The sequence below is a fragment of the Anastrepha ludens genome, chromosome 5 (genome assembly GCF_028408465.1).
Source record: "Anastrepha ludens isolate Willacy chromosome 5, idAnaLude1.1, whole genome shotgun sequence".
NCBI classification, from domain to species: domain Eukaryota; kingdom Metazoa; phylum Arthropoda; class Insecta; order Diptera; family Tephritidae; genus Anastrepha; species Anastrepha ludens.
Genome location: NC_071501.1, coordinates 112124633 through 112140177, shown reverse-complemented (window position 1 = coordinate 112140177; position 15545 = coordinate 112124633). Strand labels below are relative to the sequence as shown.

General features: G+C 39.1%; 1 protein-coding gene across 7 annotated transcripts in view; it reads left to right on the top strand.

The window, feature by feature from the left end:
- LOC128865155 (protein cappuccino) overlaps positions 1–15545 on the top strand; it is a 162347-nt gene that overhangs the window by 146265 nt on the left and 537 nt on the right. For all 7 annotated transcript variants that reach the window (XM_054105213.1, XM_054105212.1, XM_054105214.1 and 4 more), the window contains 3 exons: positions 13148–14048; positions 14139–15107; positions 15213–15510. In XM_054105213.1, the coding sequence (XP_053961188.1) occupies positions 13148–14048; positions 14139–15107; positions 15213–15510 (2168 nt within the window). The remainder of the gene's footprint in view (positions 1–13147; positions 14049–14138; positions 15108–15212; positions 15511–15545) is intronic.

Here is a 15545-nt window from a genome sequence, read left to right as displayed (position 1 = left end):
CGATGCGGCTGCCAAACCTAACCTAACCTTGTACAAAGTTTGAAACTTTGCTTTATATGGTTTTTGTTCTTTGAAATTTTTTCTGAGTAAAAACTTTGAAACTTTGTCGAATTCTTACAAATTTTATACGAAGTTTGAGCTTAACTTTATATGATTTTTGTTGTAGTATCAACTGTGTTTTTATAAAGAAAGTAATTGAAATTCAAAACTAAATAGTCGAAACTTGTCAATATGTGAGGTGTACCTTCTTTAGACGTTGCTGTACTTAAGTCCTTGTTTTTTCGCCGCTTCCGCTAAACGTAGACTTATTCACCCCGGTGGGGTGACCTTTAATCCATTTGAAGCCTGAGGTAATGCTTAAATTCATCAAAAGTCTCCGTATGGAGCGTGAATAGTCTAGTTTAACAATAACAAAAGTGATTCCCTAATACAAATCCTTAATTGTTAGATTAATTCAATTACAAAAGTACTTATAAGTAGTAGGATGAGTCCACATAATTACTTACGCAAGTAAAAGTCAACAACTACATATTAAAGCATATTTTATTTAGTTGCAAATCAGAAATTTCTCACTCAGATGCATAGTTCAAACTTTCCTAATCTTCTACAACTCCCACAACTACACAAATTGTTTTTCTTTCAATGCCTTACCGCCTTCTTAACGCATTTTGCGCTAACTTAATCGAGTGGTCATGCAATAAACTTAATAAATCAAATGACAGGTGACTTCACGCCAATTGAATCTGCAAAAATAATTACCAAAACGTGTTCTATGAGCTTTTCAACGGACTTTTTGTTTTATCACCGTTAAGCGTCACGTAGCAGAAATAGAAAAACAGCAAAACTTTATTCACCACTGCTGGCTGAAGAAACTACGAGTCGAATTACGAAATGAAGAGGAGAGCCGGAGAAACAAGAACATAAAACCTGATCAAATTTAAGCTCACTTGACAAGGTGCAGCAAAAACTATCCAAAAGGCGGCTGAGGTAAATTTTCCCACGAAGAATACAAGAAAAAGTATGTATGTATGTCATCATGGAAGTCAACTAAAGGCAAGCCTGTCACCCTTTGTCCTACTAGAGTATTTTTAATCTGACTAAAAGGAAGTAAAATAGAATATCTGGAGCTGCTATGGTTAGACTGCTTGCTTCCCCTCTATTCAAACGATATTTCTTTAATGCTGCATTTTTCTGAGAGGAGGTCACGACGAACTATTTTACAAATAAAAAAGAGGTTGTCTGTAAAGTCGGTTTACTGACGATAGTTTAACGTGACAACGTCTTAAGAAAATGTTGATGGAATGGTTGCAATTTTCAAAACAAAATTTTAATTTTATTTGTTTGATAGATATTTTGTATGGATATAGAGGAGGAGGTAAATGGAATTGCAATGGAATAGGTCAAGTTACATTTACCCAAACGTGAAAAATGACGAAACATTTATCAAATTCATGAAAGATATCTTCAATTTCGATTGTGCATCAGACGTTAATAAGTCCACAACACTAAGAGGCACCATCATCGATTTGACTTTCTCAAGAGACATTACACTTGAAACACTCCCTTTCATTTCCTATTTTTCCTATCATCGTTTATTCTCAACAGAGAAATGGTTCATTACGAGTACCATGCACACAGGAGGAAGGCATATGCAAATACAAGTATGTGAATTTATATACAAATGCGCATATACATACATATATATGCTCACTCAAGTAGGACAGAGCCAGATGTCGAACGTTGCCGAACGCGGGGGCCGATTGTGCTCTTTGTCGTTCGTTCCGCGCTCTCGCTTGCAGTTCAAGCACATTAGCTTACATTTGCTTGCCTACGGAATAGATTCGTATATTTGATATGTCCATATGATTTGTATGCATCTTTACATATAGGTTTATTCTTTTTGAAAATTGCGCAAAATTGTATATGCATATGCATGTTTATATACATATATTACTATACAACATATCTTATAAGGTATGTGGTAAATATTACCATACATTTTTTCCTTCATATATAATAAAAAAATTAATAATAATAACATTAAAACAACAGGTATTATTAACAAACTTGGTTTTATTTTAAATTCTTCAAGTGAATCAAATTAATAATAATCAATAAGAAGGCATATGCAAATACAAATACATGAATTTATATATGTACATATGCGCATATACATACGTATATACGCTCACTTAAGTAGGAGAGAGCAAGATGTCGAACGTTGCCGTTCGTTTGCTTTGTTTGCTTTGTCGTTCGTTCCGCGCTTTCGCTTGCAGTTCATTCAGTGCAATGAGCAAGGTAACGACAAATGAGCAAGGTAACGACATATGAGCAAGGTAACACTAATGAGCAAGGTAACGACAAATTTTTTCATGCGTGCAGCCTGTTAAATCGAATTATAAGACGTCATATATATATATATCAGTATATCACGTCAAAAACCCACTTATAAGGAATTTCGTCCGAGGTAAATTAAAGTTAGTGGTCGATCCAAAAGAAAAATGAAAAGAGCAACACAGAGTTGGCAAGAGTGTAGAAATAGTGTCCTCGAAAGTCAGTGCAACGTCGGAGACCGAAGAAAAGGACGCCTTAGAAAAAGATGGCTCGAAGACGTGGAAGTTGATCTAAAAAAGCTAAATGTGCTACGGTGGAGGTGACAGATAGCGGAAGGTTGGGAATAAAGCAATGGTTTACCAAAGACGTGATGCTAAGAAGAGGAAGAAGAAGTGCTACGTTACTGGAACGAGCCAGATTTATAACCGGCATCATTTCTCAGAAAGGTACGCGAAATTTGTTATGTATTGTAGTTACAAGAATAACAACGACAACAACAACTAAGAGTATTCGGTGAAGTATTACCGATAAGAAGGCTATAGAAGAAACATCTAAAAACAAATGCAAAGCATATTGGATTATAGAACGAATCTAAAAGTCTGCAAAAGCCAGACAGATATGGCAGGCGCTGATTTTGAACATCAAAAAATAGGCAAGCTTTAAGATAGGACCGTAAAATTGTATTTAATATGTATATGGGTTAGTCATTATTATTACACATTTTTTCTTTTAAATTTTTTTATAACTTTCGGAAGAAAATTGGGTATCATTAAACATTGATACTTTTTTCTAGGAAAAGGCGTAAATCGAGCTTAAAATCCCTACCGCAACAACACTTTAATTAACTATTTTTCTTAAGTACATACTTTCCAACGAATCAAACACCCACATTTTTAACAGCATTTGAATATAATTTTGCACTCATGAAAACGCACATACATACATACATTCAACATGCATGTATTTACAGAAGGATACAGAAGTGGCTGCATGTACAAGTGGAGTATGCTTGTGTGTATGAATGTATTTATATGTTAGCCACTACTCATCCTCCAATAACTCCAGCAAACACTCTTCATTCAGCTACTTAAAGCCGCTAAACACTTTTGAAACACACTTGCACACCCACACGGCCAAAGATTTGGTGAATGGCGCGCATAAAAATGCAAATCAAGTTTAAAGGGTCATGTAAATATGTTTGTATGTAGAGAAAAAAGTGTATGAATGGAAAAAATCACACGAAGCTTTAATCGCATTTCACACCATTTTTGAAGAGTGTTTACACACTGCTGATAATTTGCACTTTGCAAACAAGAGCACACTCACATGCATATGTGTATATGTATGTATGTACACTCGTTTGCACCCTGCAGGGAAAAATAGTGGTTGTGATTTAGAATACTAAAAGTTCACTTTTCAGCTCAGCCAAAACGTGTTGAATTTTCTTGCCGTGGGGTTTTTAACACGGCGATGTCCTGTGAAATTTGAATTGCCTGGTAATGCATTAGCAAAATAGCAGTTAAAATACCAGTTCATACAAGCCGAAAAAAACCTAGTCCAATGTATTTCTAAATTTACCAGTATTAAACCAATTAAAATAGGAAAAGAAAAACATTCATTTCATTACTATGTTTTAAAATATTCGATTTCATATTATATTAAAAATGTTAACAGAATTTGTTTTTACTTAAAAGGAAATAAAATTTCTTTCAGGTGCAGTAATTGGTAAAGCATTCAAAAATTGATTCAAACTCACGCTGCAAGTAAATCCTAGAAAAATTAAATCCTAAAATAATAAAAATATAATAAAGAAATAAAATTTAAGGTATTCACTATAAGAACATAACGAAAATTAATGCTAACTGAATTTCCGATTCTTATTTTATGTGTCCGTTTACTGCGAAGATTTTTCTGCATTGGCCCATTTTTGGAAAATTCATTTTTTATTCAATTGAAGTGCTTTTTTTAATTGTATTTCTGATTCAACGGCGCCGATAAAGCTTATGATAAATTCTGAAACAAAATGCATTAATTAAAATAGTAAAAAGTTCTTTCATTCAAAGATTTCTTCATAGAAATGTGTATCTTGCTTGAGGCTCTTATTTCCGTTGATCTCGTTTTTAAGGTTTTCGCTGTTAGAATGCGGAAGTAGATTCTATGTATATTGCAGAAATCTATCAACGATAAGTTTAATACTTCACACTCTGTATTTTCTTGTGATCGAAGATAGTATCGAGTGTTTTTTTACAACTTGAACATTTCAACCTATTAGCTCTCTTGCGAGAGGGTCGTTTTGGAGCCTTTTTAAACAGTCCGAATAAAATGGCATTTTGATTTGCCCAAAAATTTCACGAGGTGTTCCCTCAAACAAAATCTTGGCACAAGGAAGCTATAGACATTTTGTCAGAAAAATATGGGGAAATGTTTATTTAAAAAGCGCGTATGTCTAAATTTTTTTTGCTGGAGTGTTGGTACAACTGCCCTCTATAGTGTCGCACAAGTTTGAACTCGATCTGTCAATTAGCTTGTTTTTGCCATTTAATAATAGCAGTCAACCGCAGGTGTGCTCTACGATTTTCACTAAGGATAAAAATATCGAACAAAGAATTTGCCTTAAATTTTGTGTTTTGAACGGCATTTCGCGTGCCGAATCGTTTATGCGCTGTTGCCGAAGGCCTATGGCAAGTGTTCTTTATCAAAAACACAGGTCTACAGGTAGTATGAAACTTTTGCAGAGGGCCGAAAAGTCGTGGAAGATTTGTCCCGATCTGGTCGCCCATCAACCAACGGATGAAAATGTCGACAAAGTCAAGGAAATGGTGCTGAAAAACCAGCATTTAAGTTTGAGGGAGGTAGCTCGTGACCTTAGCGTGTCTCACGGCTCAATTTGCAACATATTACACCATCAATTAGGCGTGAGACGCGTGACTGCACGACTCGTTCCAAGAGAGTTGAATTTCTTTCAAAACATTCATCGGAAGAAGGTGGCTGAAGACAAGCTTGAGCATGTGAATTCGGACCCAAAGTTTATCCAGCGCATCATCACAGGTGATAAGACGTGGGTATATGAGTTTGACGTGCAAACCAGTCAACAGGCGGCTGAATGGCGCTATTCACATGCGCCGAAACCCAAAAAACCACGTTAAACTCGGTCAAAAGTGAAAGTCATGCTACTCGTTTTCTTTGATTATCACGGTGTTTTGCACTCGGAATTCATTCCAAATGATTATACGGTAAATAAAGAATATTATTAGAAAATTATGGGACGTTTGAGAGAGAATGTGCGTAGGAAACGGCCCAATTCGTGGAAGTAAAACTCATGGATCTTGCACAATTATAACGCACCGTCTCACAAGGCTCATATTGTGGACACTTTTTTGACCAAAAACTAAACAAATATCATAGAACAACCACTGTATTCACTGAATTTAGACACCTATGCCTTTTTCCCAAAACTTGAATTGCCACTCCGCGAACGCCGCTTTGAGTCGATAGAGGCCATTAAGGAGGACAATTCGCTGAAGGAGGTGAAGAAGATCTCTTCAAATGCGTTTAAAAGGAGCTTTGGTGACTGGACTAATCATTGGCTTATGTTTATTGCTTCGAAGGAGCTTATTTTGAAGGCGAAAAAAAAGTTTGATAATTAAACCATTATTTTGCGTTTTATTGAACAATTCCCGGTACCTTTTAGACAGAATGTAAAACCTGATACATACCCTCACCGTTTTACGGCACTCTCTTTTATTTCATATTATTTAAACTTCTGTAGGATTCAGAGGAAAACAAGATTTAATCTGTTATTATTTTTTGCTAGGAATTTTTCGAAAAATTTTGTTCAGAAATCCCAAGGAAGGCAATTTCTGAATTCAGACTCAGCAACCCCAAAAACATATACTGAGTTTTTTTTTTCAATTACAAACGTTTATTAACAAAAAATGGTTACAAATTTAATCTTCAAAATAATAGCGATCGCTAGCGACACATTTTTCCCATCGCTCAGGGAATTTGTGGATGCCGCGCCAAAGAAATTGGCTGTCTTTGGCCGCAAACCAATCATCGAGCCATTTTTTGGCTTCTACGTGAGCATTGAAGCGCTGCTCGGAAAGTGCGTGGCCCATCGATGCAAACAAATAATAATAAGCCTGGTGAGTAAGCCGAATGCACCAGCGGTTCCCAATCGTAAGTCTCCACCGATTCCCGGGTCGCTCTTGTTCGATGTGGCGGTGCACTGGCATCAAGAAAAATTACTTTGTGACGCCGATCGGCATATTCTGGACGTTTTCGGTGTATAGCGCTGTTAAAATCGGCCAATTGTCGTTGGTAGCGTGCACCGTCAACTGTTTCACCTGTTTTTAATAGCTCGTACCAAATCATACCACGCTGATACCAGAAAACACAGCATTGCCTTGCGGCCGAAGGGATTTGGTTTGGCTGTTGTTTTTGGCTTGTGGCTGGGCGGACCACACGATCGTTTACGCTTGGGATTGAAGAAATGCACCCATTTTTCACCACCCGTAACGATTCGATGCAAAAAGGACTTTCTTTTGAACCGGGAGAGCAGCATTTCACAAGTGGTTTTTCGATGTCCGCAAATCGTAGTTTGAAGGCACGAAATTCGACATTTTTAAGAGCGACAAAAATGCATTGTTGTATGAAACGTAACAAACAATGAACTGAATATTGTTGACAGATGACAGACGAAAAAAACAAGACATTTGGGAAGGTTTAAAAATACTCCTGGCGACATCTATGGAAAGTCTCATTTCATAGGTATATCTCAATTTTTTTAATTTTTGCGATTAATATTCTTGTTTGTCCTTGAAAAATTTAGTTTTTATGCTTTTAGCTATTTATGATTTCTCCCTTAAGGGGGTGGAAATTTGTTTACTTGCTGTGGCGTATTACCGTTGATTACAACTACAATAAAAAAATACCAAACCGAATTTGAATACATAAATACAATTTTTTTTTTAGAGGTTTTCTGAATTCTTCATGAAAATACCTCCATTGAAGGATGTATTTTGAATAATATTGTAAAAAAATAATTCACATTCAAGCTTAGATAATCTCTTTCAAAATCATTTACAAGCATTTAGAAAAATCATTAAAATTGGTGAAAAATTGGATACTCTACCAATTTGTGAACAAAATTTGTCGAAAAACTCCCACTGGACAGCGAGAATGTGATCATCACTAATCATCCCTATGCATTGGTACTTCCATAGACGAGTCTCAAACTTTCCTATTTACAAAAAAAAACTAAGTTGAAGACAAATTAATAATTTTACTACAGGGATAATTGTAGTCAACCACGAACTACTATGATTTCTTCCATTAAATACCAGTATCTCTACTAGAATGTTTTCAGATTAGTTTGGCTTTTCCCTGCAGGGTCATACATTCGCATATATCAGCAGTCATGCTATTTATGCATGTGTGCGTGTGTGTATGTGTGTAAAAATATCAATTCGAAGTGTTGTAGCGCCTGCAAAACCTAAATCGCGCCACAAAAAACGGTAAACAAACAAATATATGTAGATGTGGAAGGTTGCACACCGCTCGGAGGAAAAGGAAAATGGTGATTTTTATTAGCAAACTCATAATTGGGAAGCACACCTGCATGCATTCGCTTTCTCAAACGTTTGCATTTACATGCATATGGACCGTTGTAACTCTGCAACTATTAGCTTATTTAATCCACAGTAATTTCCTTCCGTTACTACACCTTTCATCAGGCAAGCATCCCCTTCGCCATTTCACCAGTTCGCTATGGCAATCAACGCTATTTGATGTTTAACTTTGTAAAAGATTTCATGACTTCATCGACTTGCAAACGTTCGCACATATAGATGTGTGTGTGTATGTATGGATATATGTATGTCTGTGTGTGTATTTGTATATGCATATGAATGCTTCACCTCGTCACTACAGGCTTCCAACATCATTACATCCATGTATCCCTAAACGCGCAATATCCTCTGCCATTGCATATTCAATCCCGCTGGCATGAACAATTTGGCTTGGCAATTTCTCTACGCCGCTCAATCCCCTTTCATTACCGTTCTCCCCTTTTCTGCAACTTCCATTTCCTCTGATTTCGTTTCGCTGCTTTGTTGCGCTCTTTGTGCAATTTTATGGCGTTACTTCTTTCTTTCACAATTTTTTGCTCCCCACCTTTGCCCTTTCCTCTTGACGCTTTTACATTACAGATTCTTCTACACTTTTTTGACAAGTGCCAAATGTTGTATAACTGTAGTGAGTAAAAAAAATCATTGATTTTCCAGCGAATTCCCTGTTTGCTTTATCGTGGTTTTATTAGTTATTTAGTTGGAAAATTAAATTTTTATTTGCTTCGTAGAATTTGCTTGCGAGATTTTTTTGCTATATCGATGCAATTTGCAACATTCATAGCTAACAACGCAAAACATTACGACCATTTTCAGCGGAAGTACTGCTTGCACCCATAGATCTCAGCTGCCCATAGAACTCAGCTGTCAAACGTTTAGAGGGCTGAACTCCGAAGTCATTTGGTCGTAGTTGCCTTCTTAACAGGCCATCAAAGTTAATTAATCATCAAACTGCCAGGCTAAGTCCTTACTGAGAGAGTAAAATCAAAAGATTTAAGCATTTCATAAACCTCTCTACGGTCAAACTGTGAATGCTTAATGGCAGACCGGCGCAGTCGCCACAGGCCCGGAATTTGGTCTAAGCACTCCGGTCGTTTTTTTCTACATCTCTGGAAACATACTGGCTTTTTGAATGCGATGCTATAGCGACAAGAAAGTACGGCCAGAAGACAGGCACATACGCCCAGTTTAACCCAGCTCCATCCTAGACTTATTGAGGGAAATAGTTTTGCATGAAGAAGTATCATAAAATGATGAGTAGAGAGCACAAAGATTCTAAGATCGAAATGCAAACCTCCTTTTATTCTCTTCTTTCTAAGTTTCTAAGTACATCGTTCCTGTTTCGCATGCTATGAGCTTGGCAGGCGAAGAAGAAGCCCTAATACCTACTAAGTGTCGCTTTCATGTCATGGATCTTATCAGACACCAACGAAGAAAATGTATAGATTTGTACTCAAATACTGTCAATGTAGGCTATACTTAAATGCTGAAATCTCGCCATCTCGTCAGATACCATTTTCCCCAATGGACTTGCTGCTATCTTTAAACCATTGGTAGGTAGGTAGGTAGGTAGGTCTGATGACTGCCAATATGACACACTTCGGCCTATCGAAGATCTATTGCGATACCACTGGAACTTCTTCTTACACTATGGGATCCCTTTAAAACCATCCTGCGGCTTTTATAAATGAGTTTAACTTCGCTAGTTCAAGATACGTCATATCCACTACATCTGTGAAAAATGCACTAAAGAGCGTGCAAAGTCTTCTGCTAGGTAATCCTTCACACTCACAAAGAATGTGTCTTATAGTTTCCTCATCTTCTGTATTATAGCAGCTTCTACAATAATCGTAGTATGGAACTCGCAGGTAATGGCCGGTTAATACATCTATCAAAATTCCTGTATTCTCACTGTTGAGTTTCAGCAAGCATTTTGAACGACCACTAATATGACTCCTTATGGGTCGTTCTGAATGAGTTTATTTCTTAAGAGCTAAGTTCTAAGAGCTGATTTAGCAGCTACTTGTCACCAAATAGTTCGATTGGTAGTAAGTTTAGCGTAATACTTAATGCACCTGTAGGTGTAGTTCTAAGGGCTCCTTTGTATATGATCCATAGTCTTATTGATGAGATAGATAGGGGGTATCTAAAGCCGGCCACATTACCAGTACGCGGTAAGTTAGGATTGCAATAGCTGTGCAAAGCTAATGGACAGTGTAAGGGGAAAGCCCCCATGTTGATCCGATTAATCTTCTATAGGAGTAAAGTGCTATAGTAGCTTACTTAACCTGTCTAGTGTAAATCCCAAGTGGCGGATTTCCTCCCTAATCGTGAATACGGTGCCCCTTAGTGACGAAGGAACTAAAATTGAAATTTGAAATTTGAATAGGTCGACCCAAAAAGAGCACCAAGAGATTTGGTGGCTCCTGAAACACTCAGGCTAAAAAGTCCATCGTATTTAGAGCTCTGGAAAGAGAATAGATAGTCAAGCAGTAAAGGAGAAAAGTATTAGAGAAAGACATAGGAAAGAATAGAGACAGAGACAAAGGTAGTTAGTCCTAACTCGTAGCCTTGCTCTAGCAAAGGCAAGACACTCACAGAGAAAGTGCTCAGCCGGAGGAACTAGTTCTGGAATTTTCTGTTTCTCAGTAAATCGAACCAATTCAGTTTTGTTTGGGTCGACGTTTAGCTGGTTTGCTTTCGACCACTTTCCAACCAAATTTAATAGTCCGTGCATAATTTCACATAGCGTATTAGGAAATTTTCCTTTCCAATAGCAATCCGCGTAGGTTACGCTGCGCGCTCAACTCTTCTCCAGACCATTTATTGCCAGCACCCAGAGAAGAGGGGAGAGCACGCTACCGTAAGATATTCCTCTGCTAACTTTTTTCCGCACCTTTGAGACTCCAAGGACTGCATATTTAAACCATATTTGGTCCAAATAAGTTGACAGGGTAAAGTGACGTTGAGAAATAAGAATACTACCACCAGCTTCGTTAGAATTGGGAAATATCTCGCTGAGCCGTTAGATGCCACTACTTCTTTGATCCGATGCTAAAAGAGTGTTCAAGTCGTAGAACTGAATTGCTTAGGTGTAATTGTTAAAAGCGATATTTATGTATGTTATCAGCCTCGATTTAGAGCCGTTGTTTCCATTAATATTTACCTCAAAATTCAGTGGAGAATGTCTCTTTTGACAAGAAGTTCTAATTAGGATTGATTTGGCTATTGAGACATTATGCTAGCTCTTGATGAGGAATTTATAAATTTCAAAAATTACAACTTTCAACATAGCTGTCGGATTATATGCCGTATAAACAGGGACGTTGAGGATCTCCAGAGTGGTATGTTATTTACCTAACTGCTGTGTGGCCGAGGAAAAGAAAATCACCTCATCACCATGATCATCATAGCATCAAAGTTCGGGGTGAACCATTGCTTTCATTACAATACGCCTGCACGTCACTCGGTCATCAGTTTTTCATTTGATATCAGATATGCCCATTGCTCCAAAGTCGCCTTCGTCGTCATCTGTCCATCGTTTTCTCGGCCGGCCTCTTCTTCTGTCGCCTGGTGGATTTGTTTCGAAGATCCTTTTCTAAGATCTAATCTTTTGTGCTTTGACGTCCCTGATAACATTTGCAGCCCTGATAAATGTGTCTAACTCGTCGTTGTATCGAATGTGGTTAGTACCGTCTTCAAGTCGTATATTTTATATCCATATATTTTTCTTAGAATCTTTCCTTCAAAACAATTTAACTTTTCAGTTTCTTTGGATTTCAGCACGCAGACTTCGCACCCATATGTGAGTGTAGGTCTTATAACAGTGTTGTATACTCGTAGTTTCGGGTTTCTAAAAAGTAATCTCGACTTCATCAACTTTATATATCTATGCGAAGTAAGACTTATTTGCAGATTTTATCCTGTCTGTATGGCAATAGATGTATCTTTCTGTGCGCTCAGCATAACTCCAAGATACTTAAATTCATTGACCGGTCTTTTACAGTTGTTTATCCAAAGCCTAATTGTTGTTGGATTCGTAGAATCAGTATTTATACTGAGATGAGGTTGCTAGCCTGAAGCCTAGCTCCCTTTCGGGAATTCTCACCCTGGTATCTTGTGTTCCCCTTCTTTCCACTGAAGTTTCTCTTTTTCTTTCTCCGGTCGGGGTTAGCAGCATCACCACGTGAAGGCGAAACTAGGGAGATTGGTAGTGATAGGTGAGAGACTTCATTTCGTTAGATCTGGAGTTACACTTCGCTCCTCTTTGTTATGCCTGAGAAAGAAAACGCCTATGAGTAGGAAAGGCCAAGTGGAGAATAGCTTGGCTTCAGTTGGTGTTTTTTTACGAGACTGACGCGCTTTGTTAAACTTGAACGAAGCCGATTGCGCGATTACTGTGCCATCTCATCTAGGACTCAACTACTGACAATATCAAAGCTCCATTCAAATGGTGTTAGGTGAAGAATAATGTATCCTAGGCAGAGGAAGCAAATGAACTTAGCTGCACTGAGAAGACAATTCAGAGCATAATTGTGTGTGTTGTTTTAAGCCTAGCTAAGGGTATTGAAGTAGGCCCACGAAATGCAGTGTAAGCTCTTCTAACGGAGGCCTCCATTAGACGGATACTTCCCTTGGGCGGTACATTTTTCCTACACTTACTAAATATAATTTTCTTAGGTATCGGAAGAAATTACCTTCTTTTGAGCGGACAAAAGGTGGTTGACGGTGAGGCTCCGCACAAGTGTGGTTTCACTTTATATACGCGTGTTCTTTTAAAGAGCCATTATAATGAACTCCGAACAAAAAGGACGTGCCAACTAAATGAAAAGTGAACCCGAGTGCAGTACAATGGACTTAATGTTGACTGAGTGATTTACTTGCTAGTTTGTCCCGACAAAAAAATTTAAGTAGTCAGCGACCCATCTAAAATACTTCTTTTCAAGAAAGTTTACTATTTAGTTTTTATTCTATTTTTATAAAATAGCGCTTCCTGAATAAGATGTATCTGTCATTCATGTACCTTCATCTAGAAAGGCCATTTGACTAGAAACATCCTCAACCTCGGTTTAAAACCGTAAAAACCTCACCCCTACCTGTTGTAACCTAACTACAATAATACACAAATACGTTTACAAAAGCTTTCAACATTCTTATTTTAAATCCCTTACTCCTTTTCACTCCAGCCCTTTTATATGTACCAATGGACGCATACGGAAGCGCCAACCACATCTGTGCCGCTTACACCCGGCAGACTAGACACAGTAGCGGTGTGGCCGCATTGCAGCACACCTAGCACAGTGTCGCGCATACCGAAGGGTGTGCAAGTGGACACCACAGCAGACATCGCATTTCAACAGAATCTCCGCAAGCGTTTGCTTGCCTGCGGCAACCTAACCGAAGTACACAATGTAGTAAATGAGTTGCTCACTTCAAGCGAAATGACACGGCGCCCATCTAGGCGTTGCATCGAATTAACAGAACTCCTAAATGCGAGCGAAGCAACAGTTTACGAATATGAAAAGGTTGTCTCGACATCAGCTTTAACGAGTGGTGAAGTGAGGAGTCAACAAGCACTCGATACAGGTGTACAGACAGAAATATCATTGGAGGCGGGTACAGCAACGTGTCCGTTATGCTTGCCAAAAATGAAAGAAACCAGTGATCAAGGCATACAAACGGAGGCTGAGGCGACAACTAGTGTGCCAAAGCCACCTCCACCGCCCCCACCACCTTATAATCCTAGCATTTCGAATACTCCTATAACAGCACCACCTCCACCGCCTCCACCAGCTCCGCCTGCACCACCACCGCCACCACCTCCGCCTGGCATGAATGCACCTGCACCGCCACCACCACCACCACCGCCTGGCATGAATGCGCCTGCACCTCCACCGCCACCACCACCACCAGCGCCGCTCTCCTCAACAGCTGGTGTGCCACCTCCTCCTCCACCTGCGCTTCCTCCGCTCAATACTTCAGCTGTGCCGCCGCCTCCCCCACCCGGAGCACCAAAGCCACCTTCATCCTCAACACCAGCGCCACTGCCAAATCCAACTGAGGGAGCGTGGTTTCATACCACAAATAGTAAGTAACCTCATTTTGCTAGATATAAAATTAATGCGCCCACAACTGTCAGCACCTCATTTAACATGAAATTTTGTTTTTCTATATCAGCTCTTCGAAAGACTGCCGTTAACCCGCCTAAGCCTATGAAACCACTTTACTGGACTCGCATAGTTACAACTGCGCCACCACCTAGACCTACACCTCCACAATCGAACACAGACTCCAGTGGCAGCTCGCCAGAAGACGTTCCAGACGCAGCTGCGCCAAAGGAAATCTGGCAGGAAATCGAAGAGACAAATCTCGATAACATCGACGAATTCACTGAGCTTTTCTCAAGACAGGCTATCGTTCCCGTTAGCAAACCAAAAGAGAAAAAGGAGGTGCGTGTGAAGACAATGAAAGTTTTGGATAGCAAGCGTTCCCAGAATGTCGGTATTGTTTCGCGTAGTTTGCACGTCGACTTTTGTGAGATCAAACACGCTATCTACCATGTGGACACATCGGTTGTAAGTTTAGAGACATTACAACAAATAATTAACATTAAAGCAACAAACGAGGAACTGGAATTGATAAAGGAGGCGGCACAAAGCGACATACCACTCGACTATCCAGAGCAATTTCTGCTAAAAATCTCACAGATCTCAATGTCTACGGAACGTATTTCCTGTATTGTCTTTCAAGCCGAGTTCGAGGAAGCCGCAACGGTAGTTTCGCGAAAACTGGAAGTTGTTACACAGCTTTCACAGTACTTGATCGAGAGCGAAGACCTGAAACTGGTGTTCACCATAATACTCACGCTGGGAAATTATATGAATGGCGGAAATCGACAACGTGGTCAAGCGGATGGTTTTACACTAGAGATTTTAGGGAAACTCAAAGATGTCAAATCCAAAGAGTCGCAGACGACGCTGCTGCACTTTATCGTACGCACCTATATTAGTAGGCGACGAAAAGAGGGAGTACAATTGCTGGAGATGGCATTGCCCATACCAGAGCCCTCGGATGTGGAGCGAGCAGCACAAGTGGATTTTGATGAGGTCAAACTCCAAGTAATGGAACTTCATAAGAAGTTAAAAGGTGAGTTCCGAGAAGAACAATAACGAGGATGATAGCTTAGGTTCCATGCGATCTATCGAAGTTAAATGTAATCAAAATTGGTATGGATTTTTCATTTCATTGCAGCCAATAAAAAGACAACGGAGCGTGTGGTGCTAGCCTCGACTCCAGACAGTTTGGAGCCATTCAAATCGAAAATGGAAGAATTCATAGAGAGCGCAACAAAAACTATTGATAAGCTTTATAAAGACTTGGATGAGTCGCGTGAGACGTTCATCGAAACAATGCGTTTCTATCACTTCACACCCAAATCTCGTGCGCTGGAGCAATGCACACCTGATCAGTTCTTTGAGTATTGGACGAATTTCACCAATGACTTTAAGGATATTTGGAAAAAGGAGATTGCCACGTTGTATGACGACTTGTAAGTGCAAAGAACGCAAAAAATTCCAGTGACTG